This window comes from Macrobrachium rosenbergii, chromosome 52 (genome assembly GCF_040412425.1).
Source record: "Macrobrachium rosenbergii isolate ZJJX-2024 chromosome 52, ASM4041242v1, whole genome shotgun sequence".
NCBI classification, from domain to species: domain Eukaryota; kingdom Metazoa; phylum Arthropoda; class Malacostraca; order Decapoda; family Palaemonidae; genus Macrobrachium; species Macrobrachium rosenbergii.
Window position 1 is genome coordinate 34586742 of NC_089792.1, and position 15405 is coordinate 34602146.

At 42.8% G+C, this 15405-nt stretch overlaps 1 protein-coding gene across 1 annotated transcript in view; it reads right to left on the reverse strand.

The window, feature by feature from the left end:
- Oseg6 (intraflagellar transport protein Oseg6) overlaps positions 1-15405 on the reverse strand; it is a 458610-nt gene that overhangs the window by 233374 nt on the left and 209831 nt on the right. The window contains 1 exon segment of the mRNA XM_067096238.1: positions 4675-4899. Within this exon segment, the coding sequence (XP_066952339.1) occupies positions 4675-4899 (225 nt within the window).

Here is a 15405-nt window from a genome sequence, read left to right on the forward strand (position 1 = left end):
GGGACTCGATCAAAACACTGATACAGAGGAGTCCTCATTCAGAGACCAAAAGGCGTTGTTGAAGGGAGACGCTCTCTCTCTCTCTCTCTCTCTCTCTCTCTCTCTCTCTCTCTCTCTCTCTCTCTCTCTCAGATTTTACGAATGTCCTGTTTTAATGTAATTGATATTTAGATAGACGATGGTCACTCATATCCTTTAACTGTTTAATTCCTTAATAAATGTGTCTGAGTTATCTGAACAGTGCATTTTATTAAGTGTGTGTAACGGCGCCTGGTTAAAGACACGAAGCATTTGGTACCAAGGTATTGTAATATAATTATTGGGTTTCAGTGCACTGAAAATAATATCTGCAGTGGTTATATGTAAAGATACCTTGTCACTTTTTTAATATTTTTTCGTGTTATATGTTTTATGCTTTATCTTTTGAAGAATTTTTCTTTTATACATATATGTGATGTATTTGCTATTGGCTTAATTATTGCTTTACATTTTTTGATATTTAATCTTTTGCAGAGTATATTTCTGTCTTTTGTATCCACATTTTTATATGATTGATTTATTTTCCTTATTTTGTTTAACACTTGGGAATTGAAGTTTTGTTACTCAACAATTTAAATTCTTCTCGAATAACCCTTTTGATTAATTAATAAATTAATTTCTGATTTAATTTTGACTGATGATTAATTCAGATTGAATACAATTTTGTTTTATCTTGAAGTAATAATAAATTTCCCTGATACTGTTAATGTCATGTATAATCTTTGAATTTAGAAATAAATTTTTGTATTTAAAATATCATATCACACTTTCATTCATTGACCCACCAGTAATTTTGATTTGAATTAGAGATAGAGTGGTAAGTGAGATGTTTTCCTTCAAGTAATTGAAGTGAGCTCAAACCAGGGAAATGAAATAAATAGAAATACTTGAACTTTTATAATGTTAATGGAGTGACGCCCTTAGATTTTACCTCACACCTTAACTTAATCTGCTTTCTTTCATGATTGATAAGTTTATAAGGGATCACTGTTGCCTTTAGAGAAATCAGTCGTCTTGTATGTGTGATGAGGGTTCAGGTGTCTGGCTTTTGTGAGGTAACTATAATTGTTGAATAAATGGTAAGTTTGGTAATCAAATATCAAGCACTTAGATACCAGGTTTGATTTAAAGAACAGACACTGGACACTCCGGGGTCACCATATATAAATGGTAGATACTCAAGTTTGATTTTTGAAAGAACAGACACTGGACACTGTCACAATATCATATATATATAAATGGTATATATATATATATACTATATATATATATATATATATATATATATATATTATATTATATATTTATAAGATATATATACATATATTAAATATATATATATATATATATATATATATATATATATATATATATATATATATATATATATATATATATATATATATATATATATATATATATATATATATATATATAAAATTCAAGAGAACAAAGAAAACATATTTTTTCAAAATGGAAATATCCTATTTCCATTTGGTCAGTAGAAAGGACCATGAACTCATAAATCTCCCCGCCTGTCACAACAAGTCGCCAACTACAACTTCAAGAACACACAAGTACTAACAAGGCGCTAAGAGAAATCGCATCTGGCAGTGCCTTCGAAATCCACGAGGGTCCTTCAAAGGAAACGCCTGGGAACATATGGTTAGCTAAGGCGTGAGAAAACACCCCTCACCCCCTTTGCCTTCAAAGGCGAGCCAAAGAAAGTAAACCACTCCCATAGGTCAAGCCTAATTGTTTTAGAAAATCAAATACCATCAATGCCAGAGGCCTAAGGACGTCCCACAAGGAGCAAAATACCCAATGATCAACAGGAATTCCTTAAAACACACCTCCAAAAGTTGGAATGAAACAAATGGAGGAGGTGCCTTAGGAAAAGCAGTACCTGCCCAGAATATGACATGGTTGACACAAGGGAACATGGGAGATATAAGGACAGACAGACAGGAAAAGACCAGAGTCAAACGGGAGTCTAAGCAGAGAGAGAGAGAGAGAGAGAGAGAGAGAGAGAGAGAGAGAGAGAGAGAGAGAGAGAGAGAGAGAGAGAGAGAGTCCCAAAGTGAGGGGACGCAGAAGGGGAACAGAAGACAGCGCAATAAGTGTGTAGTGCGTAATTGACTCTCAAAACATTAACCCCCTTAATCAAATTTGTTAAGTCTCTTGAAACCATTATCTCAAAGTCTCAAACCAGTTAAGAAACTATAGGTGGAACTGTAAGACAAGAGGTGCAAATAAACAAGAAACAGGAACAATTAATCATTTCCCCCTTAAACCTATGTACTTTGGAATTTAGTTAACTGTTTTAAAGAATCACTTGTTCCTACTTACAATAACCACCATGCTCTATGCTGGACACATTACCTTAGATGTTGGGCCCTTTGAGGGGAGAGAAATGGGGCCCAACTATATATATATATATATATATATATATATATATATATATATATATATATATATATATATATATATATATATATATCACATATTCTTCTTCCTCTGCATCTTTCCCACTTCTATGTGGGGTCGATGTTTCTGACAGCTTTCCTCCACCTGGCTCGGTCAAACTCATCGTCCTCTGACAACTGTTTGTCTCTCAGGTCTTCTCTAACTACATCCATCCACCTTTGCTTCGGTCTCCCTCTTGCTCTCCCACCAGGCACCTCCATCAGCATCACTCTCCTCCCCACATATTGTCTCATCCCTCCTCATCACATGGCCATACCTCTGCAGTCTTCTTTCCTGGGCCTTCTTTGGTAGTTCTACAACTTTAGACCTCCCCTTATTCTTTAATTTTTTATCCTGTCCATTTTTGTTCCTCCACAAATCCACCTGAACATTTTTCATCGCTACTGAATCTAATTTCTTCTCTTGCACTCTCTTTACTGGCCATGTTTCTGCTCCATACATCAAAGCTGGTCTCACTACTGTCTTATACACTCTTCCTGTAACCTTTATGCTGATTCTGCAGTCACACAAGACACCTGACATCTTTCTCCATTTTTTCCATCCAGCCTGAACTCTGTGTGTTATTTCTACATCCAAATTTCCATCATCAGCCACTGTTGAACCAAGACACCTAATCTCTGAGTCTTGATCTTCATTAAAACTCAGGTATTCAGTCTTCTTCCTACTGATCTTTAATCCTTTGTCCTCCAGTACCTTCCTCCATTGCTCTAGTTTTGACTCCACTACCTCTCTGTTGGTGCTGCATAACAAGATGTCATCAGCAAACAAATGCACCAGGGGTATTGATCTCTTATTCCTTGAGATAGCACATCCATTATCAGGTCAAAAAGATATGGACTTAAAGCAGATCCCTGATGTAAACCAACTCTTACTGATATCCATTCAGTTAACCCAACACTGCTTCTACCCTGCATTTTTGCTCCTTCATACATATCTTGGACCAACCTCACATACTTCTCTGGTGTTCCCTTTACTTGCACACACCTCCAAACCTTCTGGCATACGACTCTATCATATGCCATTTCCAGATCTATGAATACTATGTGCAGTCCTGTCTGCTTTTCCTGGTGTTTTTCCATCATCTGTCAGAGGGCAAACACTGCATCTGTTGTTCCTCTTCCTGGCATGAAACAAAACTGTTCTTCACCTACACATGTTTCTTCTCTAATTCTTTGATCCATTATTCTTTCCCAGATTTTCAGGGTGTGAGACATTAGTGTGAATATAGAGTAAACCCCCACATTTGCGGGGGATGCGTACCGCACCCCCCTGCGAATAGCTAAAATCCGCAAATACTTAAAACCCCTCAAAAACACTTAGAACTGCCTATTTTGATAGCTTAAATACAAGAAAAACCCTCTAAAAATGCTTATACCTGAGTATTTTAATAGTCTGATCACAAAAAGTGCATTTAGTCATGAAAATGATATGAAAATAGTAATTAGTGAATATTTCTCAGTAAAAAATACTGCAGCAATGGGTAGATACGTTCCACAGAGAAATCTGCGAATGCGTGAGTCCGTGAATTGTGAGAACGTGAACACGGGGTTTTACTGTATGTACATATATATATATATATATATATATATATATATATATATATATATATATATATATATATATATATATATATATATATATATATATATATATATATATATATATATATATATATATATATATATATATATATATATATATATATCTATATCTATATATATATAGCTATCAAGGGGACATCTAGGAAAAGGCAGTACATATATAAAAAAACAGTTTATTTTGCTGACGGCATTTTGCAATTTCTCATTCCATCTTCAAGGCTGTAATTTTTTACAATAAAATAAAACTTAAAATCATAAAAAAACACAAAAAATAAAATAGTTTAAAAATCACTATTTTTGTGTTTTATTTATTTACTTTTTGTGTTTTTTTTATAAGATTTTCAGCTATATTTTATTGTAAATTACAGCCTTGAAGATGCAATGAGATATTGCAAAACGCCGTCAGCAAAATAAACTGTTATTTTTATATACGATATATATATATATATATATATATATATATATATATATATATATATATATATATAGAGAGAGAGAGAGAGAGAGAGAGAGAGAGAGAGAGAGAGAGAGAGAGAGAGAGATCTACTAACCAAATGAAATTGTATTTTCCTTCATACAAGACAGATGCGTAATCAGCATTAACTCGCACTGAGGTGATGGTCCCCAGATATTCTCGGTCACGAAGCAACATAGTAGAATCATCACCGAGTGTATAAATCCATGCTCTGTTGTTCATACCAACCATCAGGTGATAAGGACCTATTCCCAAGAAACTAGGTTCCACATCAACGCTCACTGTGACAGGATGTTCCTAATGGAATGAAGAAAAGATAATTATTAAATATTGCATTTCATAAAAATTATTGTATAAATGCTAGTAAGTACTTGTTCAAAGTAAGTGCTGTACTGCAGTTAGTACATGTCATACAGCTAGCTACAAAACATGCATTGACAAGGAAAAGTTTTTTACAAACAACACTAATTGTTTCAAAACAAACCCATCATTTACAAAAGCTCAAATTTATAATCTTCATGAATTCTGGATATTCCATTCCCCCTTTAAAAGAATAAGATCTTCTAATGGCTGGAAAGCCTCACAGCACATACTCCCACGTTCCAGGCAAATAAGAGCCTCACTTTTCATGTAACCAGAACTATGGGTGGAACCAATCACTGGGGTTAGGAAGAAACGTTTGATATAAATGATGGGTTTGTAATGAAAAAACTGAGTTTTGTTTTCTGAAAGACTAATTTTTTTCACAACAACCAATCATTCTAATTTACCCAAACTGTAATGTAGGTGAGAAAATAAGCCACTGAGGAAAAATTATAAATTTAGTTGAATGGAAAAAGGGAACTAATTTAAGTTCGTTGGAATTACATCAGTGAACTAACCAAAGGCTTTAGGTTAACAGACCTGATTATGTGAGCATTCCCCCAGTTTTCACATCAGACTATCCTAAAGAAATAAAAAGAGAATTCTGACTGACAGCACAAGCATCAAACTACACTGTATTGTCACCAGTGCCTCTCATAGATGACTTGTCTGATCTGAAAAAACGAGGAATCACTTGGCAATACCTTCGGTAGTAGCCTGTAGAGAACTTGCCCTGGGTGAAGGATACCAAGGCTAGTCCTCGTTATCTGAAGTTGTATTTTTGCCAATGGGTGAACTGCAAAATCCAAGCCTCTTGCCTACATCCTACAGTAGAGATACCTATGATGAAACTCAACTTGTCAATCTGTCTCGAAAGAGGCCAGTCAAAAAATTCCATCTCACAATATGCTGAGTGTATGGAGATAGATGACTTCATGATGAGATGCATAAGCTTTTACATAATCACAACGGGTTTTGGGATATCAATCAGATTCTTCTTGATCTTGACAACCAGACCTAGATAAGGTAACTGTAGAAACCTCTCCAAGTTTTGAAATTAGTATACCTGGGGGGATCACTGCTTCTGCAGCTAGCTGGGCACCTCCAAAAGAAAAGATTAAAATCTTATGGTTTCCATGAGATATGAAAGGCTTGGGTTTGACGTAGTAGGTTCCTGCCATATGGAATATCATTGGGAATACCCCCTGTGCAGCAAAATAATTCTAGCAGTAATTTTTTCTTGATCACTGATATGAAACCAGAGACCTATTTACAACTCTTAGAGCTCCATACCCATTCAATACATAATGAATTTAATAAACCTGAGTCACAAGACAGGGTGTGTGACAGTCTATCAAAAGGATCCTGACTGACTCAGTGAGGCCCCAATGTGTAGACATTTTCTTGAAGGCTGCCCTAGGAAACTTCTGGCTCACTGGTCTCTGCTCAATCACCCAATTTGTTTTATATGTGGCATGACATTCTTCCCCTATTTCTATTCTTCCCAATGAAGGATATGAGCTTGAAGGTCAAACTAATAGTTTCACAAAGGCTTGATACGAACAACAATCCCTTCTGACACTCTTCAGGATACTGACTGTATAACTGACTGGCTGTACAACTGCTATTCTGAGGTTGTTATTGCAAAGAACACATCCAAACTTTCCAAACTGACTTGGAAATTTCCATGCTAGCTGAAAGGGAGAAGCAAAGCAGGTACCATCAAAGCCTGTGCACACAGAATGCAGAGCAAGGGAAAACAAAGATATGTCCTAGAAGGCAACCACAATGGACATAATACATAAGGCAGTACCTTTTCTGGATGGAGCATTTCGATCTATTGTCAGGATAGAAGAGGTACACCATCCTTATCAAAACTTTCAGTTGCTTGGAAGCAATAAAATATTTGGAGAGTCATTTCAACACCTGCCTCAATACAGCCTGATTACCATCTTCAAAGGTACAGTCTATCTCAACTTTCCAGTCTTAGTGTATGATCCGGGTAAATGCTGAACCTTATTCTTTAAGTAGATCTCAGGATTTGCCTATTTTGTCCTGATGTCTTTTGAACAAACAATAGTGATCTTTGAATAATCAACTGGCATCCTTTAGAACCATGGTATGATCTGGGAAAGCCATCACTCACTTGGCCCTGAAGGAATCTGACACCTTATTTCATCATCAACTGGTAAAGTGGTAACTAGGTATGAGACTTGTGTCCACCATTAAGCAGTCAAAGAACTCCATTTGGAAATTACTAATGTTTATATCTCCATATCCACAGACAAACTCAAAGGAGGTAAGTGAGGATGTAAGCGCCAGGCCCATCCCCTTGGGACCAAGGAAGAATATGCTATTGGTGTGACAACCTGTAGCTTGTTGCATTTTTCAAGACTCAAGTGCAAAAGCATAGTTGTATGGATATCTTTATGGTTCACATGACATCCTTGCACTGTTTCTCACTAATCAAACATCATGGTTGACAGAATGCAAGAAAAACCAGGTGTCATGTGCATGCATCCAGAGTTTTGAAGAAGGTGGAGAAAATAAACTGGCAATCAAATTATTTGACCCTGTCTTTGATAAAAACCGTGTTCTGTAGGTCAACAAGGGGATGGTAAAAAGGCTTGTAGCTTCCCATGTTTCAAGATAACAGGCAGATTCCTCCATCAGCATTGTTACAATTCTGATTTAGACTCACAGTTAAAAACATCTTTGGTCTGTTTCCATAATCCTATGGCAAAAGACTGCTTTCTAACATGTTTCTGTCCCCCCTACTGTCAAACAGCGCACAGCCATTGTTGAGGGCCTACGCATCATGAGTCCAGGTGAAAGAGTACATGAGCATATTGAGAATATGGCCCAGGCCATAAGCACAGTTCCTCCCAGTTATATGATTCTCCATTAGCGACACTTCTTGAGGTAGGAAGTCAGTTCTTGTCTAGATGTCCAACTGTTCACCACATGTGCTGCTTGTTTCAACTGGCAGGTGAACCTGGTTGTGTTCTACGCATGGGCCTCAACCATATCTGCCTCTTTTGTTAGTCATTCCTGTCAACAAAAAAGCCCTAGCCAAGTCTGCATGTTCTATTGAATGCAATCATCATTAACAAAGGGATTTTGACAAAGGAAAAATCTATTTCTGAGGGAGGCCCCGTGTCACCTGGTGAAATTCCATTCTTACACGAATTTCTAGGTATAAATATTGCTAAATATACCAGAGAAAAAAGCTTACAGGAATGCTGGAGTTACTACCCCCAGATCGAGCACCTTCGATGAAGATGTCGGTATAACCAAGGGTGAGTGAAGGAATCACAACCACAGAGCCACACTCGATAGACATCCCTATGTCAACATCCCCGAGAAGAGTGAGGGGCCGTACCAGCGCCCACGCTCCCCAGCCCGCCACGCGGCGACCCCAGCGCCATCTGAACTCATTCCAGACTAGCACCATCCCCAGGCTTGGCATGAGCCAGTAGGGGGGGCGAACCTGTACCTCAAAATATTCTAGGGGGGGTCACCGGGTGACACGGGCCTCCCTCAGAAATAGATTTTTCCTTTGTCAAAATCCCTTTATTTTGCTTCATGTACCTCATATATTTTTGTCTTTCATTTGTATCTCGTTGCTTTTAGGTTTAAGTTTGTAATTACTGGTTATTCTATTGAATTGTAGGGGCCTTTTATTTTCCCCTATTGTACTATATGTTAGTGTTTCTACCTTGTTCCTAGGTTAAGTTTGCTATTTCATTGTACCCTTTTGATGTGAGGTGTATTATGCCACCAGTATTTACCTATAGTTAAGCCCAATTTTCATTGTTGAGATATTTTTATTAACTCTATTTTTCCATAGCATATGTTTCTTTCCAGTTACCTTTTGTATTCTGTTGTAGCTTTGCAGTCATGGCATGATTCTCTGACACTATTTCACCGGGTGACACGGGGCCGAGCTCAGAAAAAACCTGCTTCAGTACCTCTGACTAAATCTAAATCCACAACATATCAAATCCAAATCACAAGACAAGCAATAATCAGGTATACCAGTATCAAGTATGAGGAGCAAGGCAGCGAGGCATGATCAATCCAGAAAGGCAGGCAGTGAAATAAATGAGGCAGGCGGGCGGGGGGGGAAAGGAAAGGGATAAGGATAATTAAGGTGGGGAGATGACACTTCCCACAGCCACTGTAGAAAATTTTAGAGCTTCGAGTGATTTTAAATAGTGGCGTTTAAACACTAGAGGTGATTTCCATCCTGTATACAGTACTTGGTAAGTTCGGCAAAATCCATATTATAAAAATAATTAGTGGAGGTAGCTACTGCTCGGATATCATGAACCTATGGAACTGAATCCGGGTTAGCTTGCTTAATAAAATACAGAATTTGTTGTCTTATAGCATTCAAAGAGAGAGTACCGCCTTTCTCCCTAATGAAAAGAGGACCCGACTTAAACTGTGGACTTCTTTGTAGGTAAGACTTTAAGGTAAAAACTGGACACAATGACCGGTCCTGAGGAAGAGGCACCACCTTCCAAGGGGACCACCTGTCCTGAGGGTCTTCATTCTTAGCTAAGAACGTATGATCAGGGGAAAGGAGGACTTCTCCGGATGGAAGGAAGTTAACATGATCATCACCTCTAGTGAGGGCTGATAGCTCTGAAATTCTGGCACCTGAAGCTAAGCTAATCAGAAACAAGGTTTTCCTTAACAGATCCAAGTATGAGCATAGAGAATTATCAATGTCAGTGGCTAATTTCAAAACATCGTTGAGGAACCAGGTAACGGAAGGAGGGCAAGTTACTGGTCTCAAACGGGCACATGCTCTGGGGATGGAGGAGAAGTATGAATCTGTAAGGTCAATATTAAAACCGTACAAAAATACCTTCTTTAAGGCTGATTTAGCTGTAGTAATAGTGGCCGGAGCAAGGCCTTTTTCAAACAATGACCTAAAGAAAGTAACTGCTAAGTTGGTTGTCATAGTTTGAGCTCCAGATGCCTTTAAAAAGGACGCCAATTTTTTGAGTGCCGAATCGTATTGTCTGAGAGTAGAATCCCTCTTGTCTGATTCCAAAAACAGAGTGTTGACGGGGTCAATGTTTGCTCCCTTCTTTGCAGCAAACTTTATAAAGTCCATAAAACCAGTGCATTCTGAATCCTTAAGGAAGCTGACACAGTCTTTGTTTGTACTACTTGGGTCAGTCTGGGTTTGGGTATCTGATGACACCGCAACTTGAGTTCCTGTAATAGAGGAAACCAGTTGCTCTTCGGCCAATAGGGAGCTACTAGAGCTAATTGGCGTTGAATGAACTGAGTTTGTGTAGGACTTTTAACAACATGTTTATCGGAGGAAACAGATATATCCTCTCCCAACAATTCCAATTTATGGACATCGCATCTGTGGCAAAAGCCTGGGGTCCAGGTTGGGAGCCACGTAACAGGGAAGCTTGTGATTGCTCTCCGTGGCGAACAGATCCACTTGGAGGCCCGGAACCCGGCGGCGAATCCACTTGAAGGAGTCCCCGTCCAGAGACCACTCCGTCTCCAACGGAGTAGTCCTGGACAGGAGTCCGCCACCACGTTCGCACCCCGCTAGGTGGGTGGCTGACAGATGCCAGCCGTGCTTGTTCGCCAAGGAGAAGATAGCTACCATCACCTGGTTTACGCGACCTGATTTGGAGCCGCCCCTGTCGATGCAATGAACCACCAAGGCGCTGTCCAGCACAAGCCTGATGTGAATCCGGCTGGTGGGGTGAAGTTTCTTGAGTGTTAGAAACACTGCCATAGCTTCCAAGGTGTTTATATGAAACTGTTGGAACATTGTAGACCACGTTCCTTGAACTTTTGTTTTGGTGAGTACCCTCCCAACCGCTTAATGAAGCGTCCGTGTGGATTACCAACGCCGGAGGGGGAAATTGAAGTGGAACCGACTTCGACAGGCCACTGACTGTGGACCATGGCCGAGTCTTGTTTTCAAGATTCATGGGGATTGAAGAGACCCTGTCTCTGAGCCTGACATTGGCTCGTCTCCGCCATACTCTGTTTATATCTTTTAGTTTCGCTTTCAAAAGCAGGTCCGTCTCTGAGGCGAATTGAAGGGAGCCGGGAATCCTTTCTTGAGACCGGCGGGAAGCTGCTTTGTTCCTCAGAAATTTTCTGGTAGCGGCGGCAATCTCCTTCCACTTGGGTGGCGGGAGGGACAACCTGTACGGTCAGGTCCCATTGGAGGCCTAGCCACTGAAACCGGGATTCGGAGTCAGGCGGGACTTCTCCTGTTCAGCTGAAAGCCTAACGACTCAGAAACTTGATCACTATGGTCGTAGCCTTCCGGCACTCCAGAACTGTCGGAGCCCAGATTATCCAATCGTCCAGGTAAGCCGCCAGGAGATTCCCGGGACCGTGTTGCTGAACGACTGTTTCCGCCAGTTTCGTAAAAATCCTGGGGCTACATTGAGTCCGAAAGGCATGACTCTGAAGGAGTAGGCTTGCTTCCGAGTTTGAAACCCAGGAAGGGAGAGAAGTTCCGCGCAACCGGGGCGTGATAGTAAGCGTCTGAAAGATCGATAGAGGTGGTGACGGCTCCACGCGGAAGTAGAGTCCGTACCTGAGCTACCGTAGCATGCGAAACTTGTCGCATCTTATATAGCGATTTAGACGTGATAGATCTAGAATCACTCTTTGATGGCCGGAATCTTTCTTTGGGACCGTGAACAACCTGCCTTGAAATTTGAGGTGCCTTACTTTCTTTATTGCTCTCTTGTTGAGAAGCTCTGTTACAAAGTCCTGTAGGGTTTTGGAGGGGGTTGGTAAAACCTGATCAAGGAGGGGATCCTGATCCAGCTCCAACCCAGACCTTGGACACAATGCTGTGTGCCCAAGGGCTGAAGGTCCACTGGTCTTTGAACCAGTAGAGGCGACCACCTACCTGATTGGTCTCAGTGGGAGGAAGAGGGTTTGCTTCCTCTACCACGGCCTGATCTTCCCGAGAGGCGGATCCAGCTCTACCTCTGTATGGGGCGCGACCCCTGCCTCCCCTTGCACTTCTATTAAGGCCGTGAAAGACCCCACGGCCCTCATAGGAGGAGTTGTACGCCGGAGAAGAGACGTATGATGGTGCAGCAAGAGGTTGGGCTGGTTGAACCAGCACGTATTGGTGGGGTTGAGCCTTGGAGGTGGAGGGTTGGCCTACTGCCGAGACTGGGACAGCTTGAACCACTGTCTGGGGATGAGGCCTCCTTCTCCTGAAGCGTTTCCCCGACTTACCCTGGGAACCACCAGCTTCGGGAGTTTTCCGTTTGAAGGCGGAAATACCCCACCTCGCACGTAGGCTCTGATTAGCCCTAGTAGCTTCGCCCAGGACCTTCGAGACTTCATCCTCTGGGAAGAGGTTAGTCCCCCAGATGGAGCTCTTCATGAGCTTATTAGGCTCATGACGAATGGTGGCATCCGCGAAAATGAATTTGCGGCACTCCAACTTGGCCACCATGAAGTCATACAGGTCTGACTGAAAACCTGCCAACAGGGATTTAGCCAGAACCTGGAAGAGCTGTTCGTCTGCGCATGAGACGGCCACCGCCTCTGACAGACACAAGGAATTCAAAGACCGGCTCAGTCTCGTCCTTGCCTCGAACTCCGTCTTCAGGAGAGCTTCTGGGAGTTTGGGAAGTGGCTGACTGAATTGTGAGGACACACAGAAGGCATCTAATTTACCCACCGTGAACGTAGATGGGGCGTCCCTCCAGAACTCCTCACCCCGGGAACACCAGGGATGTGAGTCCGTCTCCTGAGCTGAGGCAAGGGTTTGCCTTGAAGCAGGCATGAGCAGTCGCCAAAGCAACTTTATTCAGGCAGGGAGTGGGCAACTTGTCTCCCAAGGAGAACATGGTATAGTTCCCCTTGAACGGAGTGAGCTTTGTATTCTCTGGTTGCCACTCCGTGAGAGTGCGAAGCAGAGCCGATTGTGCCTGGTCCCTAGGGAAGATCACCGTCTCCTTTGGGACCTTATCTGGTCGTACCCAGGCTTCCTCCGTCAGCCTAACGAAGCCTGGATAGGGGGGCAAGAGGTCAGGAGGGAAGAACTCCAACTCCTCCAGATGTCTCGTGCCCAAACCCTCGATTGTCAGGGTATCCTCATGGCAAATGGCACGTGAGAGCAAAAAACGCCACGGGTTTCCAACGTCAAAAGGAGGGAGGGAAGCAGTATCAGCGATCTGATAACTGGGTCGGCACCGCCGAGCGAGCCATATCAGCGATCAGATTCTCCTGACTTTGCAGTCTGTCCGCAAGCTTCGAAAGCTTGGAATCGATCTCCGACGAGAATCTGGCTAGGAGCATCCCAGCAAACGCCTCAGGGTCAAGGAGGCTGGCGAGGAGGGCTGGGTCTGGCCGCCTCTTACTCGCTCCTTGCCCGAGGTTCCAGCTTTACTCCAGGAGGCCAGAGGTGCGAAACCTTTGCCTTGACGGGGAAAGGGGATGCCTTCCGGGAAGACGAGGACTTAAAGCCCTTCGCCTTCCACGAAGCCTTCAACTTGGGACAGTAGATGGAGCACTGTCCCTCAAGATGGAAGACTTGGAAAAGCCCTGAAAGGAAGAGGTTGATGAAGAAGGGGAATCAAATAGGGCGCCTGCCCCCACTGCCTCACTTACATCACCACCTACCTGGTCCTGCTCGGTATTCATAGGCTCTAAATCCAGGTCCAGAGCGCCGACGTCTTCTGAAACCTCCGCGTAGAGGGTCTCATCTATGAGAGGCTGGGTCACGACCCGGATCTGCCCAATGATGGGGGCAGCCACTTCAGTTGGTATGGCTGCGGCGATCCGGGCTCCGGGGTATAGAAGGTCTCTCCACTTCTCGTCGAGGACGTATGGCTTCCCCGACGGAACGTTTCTCCCGAACCCAGCCACCCAAGCGCGGAGGGACTCAAGAGCCTCTTTCTTAGAGGACTCGTCAGCCTGAAAAAGGGGGTGAGTCAAAGGGAGGCTAAGAAATACCTAAATAAAATAAATTACAAAATATCGCGAAACATTGCAATATGGAAGGCAGAATTAACATGCGGGTGGAAAGCAAATAGCTTACCGACTCGTCCTGGGTGCACCCGCAAAGAGCAAAGCACACCTCGCAGCCCTCCGGGTGCCAAACAATCAGATCATCCAGTCGGACCACACAACCAGCGTGGGTCCGACACACCACATGGCCATAGGGTTGCTGAAGAGTGGCGGAACACCCGGGCTCCTCACAGCGAACAGTCTGTAAGTGAAACAGTAAATGAGCTTACCTTCCTAAGAAACTTAAGCTAAGCAGGCAAGGGTTTTTCAGTAAACCACCGGAGTACTCCGGCGGAATGAAAAACCTCGTCAGAGACGGGCCTACTAAAAAGTAACTTAATTTAAGGTAAGCTGGGTACAAACCCCTCCAACCGCCGGAGTAAACCGGCGGAACGAGGGGGTCGAATCGACGGGACCTTCACCGCGAGGGATGCTGGGAACAGAACGGCGGAACCCAGGGGTGAAATCACTGGACTCTATGACCATCATGAAATAATAATAAATAATAAATAAATAAATTTCCACTTGACGGCGGGGTGAGCCGCCGGGAAATTCAAAATAATTAACATCTATCGGCGGGGTAAGCCGCCGGGGCATAAATAAACACACACTAGTCCACAGGCGGGATGAGCCGCCGGGGAAACATAACATAAATAAGATGGCGACGTAATTGGTTAACAAGACAATATAAATCTACATTCCCCGGAGTCCGGAACCACCCACACCGGAGATCTCAGGACCTTATTGTAGAGAACCAAAGAAGGGTGAGGCTGTCAAACACCACGATCCACTGGGGCAGATGTAAGCGCCAGTCAACCCAACTAAAGCATCTCAACGCCAGAGCGGAACATAAAACAAGGTCGAGAAGAAAACCCTGAGAAGTTCGAGAACCTGCTCGATCCTAGGAGAGCGGGTGAACGAAACATTGAGCTCAGCAACGTCACCTGGAACCAGCTCTGGGAGGAGCGCAATCCCTCAACCAGAAAGATTCACAACTTGGGTGAGAGTCGGACACCAACATCACCCGCAAGAGAAGATGACGAAGCTGGACCCAAAACAGGGTGGGGGTGGACAGGGAAGGTAGTAGGCCAGAGCAGAGGCAAACAGGAGACTGGGGAGAAACTCACCCGCTCAACTGCATGATACCTAAAATCATGGCCTACACCTAAGGGAAAGGGGGAAAAAACGACCAAGACCTCTGTACTCTCACCTATAAACATAGACGTAGCCTATGATCAAAATAAAAAAGGGGGGGAGAGAAGGAAAAGGGGAGAAAAAAGGGAACAACAGGGAGAGAATTTCCGAGTCGAAGACCAACCAGAGCCGAACGTAAGGGAGGTATAATGCTCGTGGAGGAGAAATGCCCACAGAAAAAACTTCAACCCCTTCGTAAAGAAGAGGGAG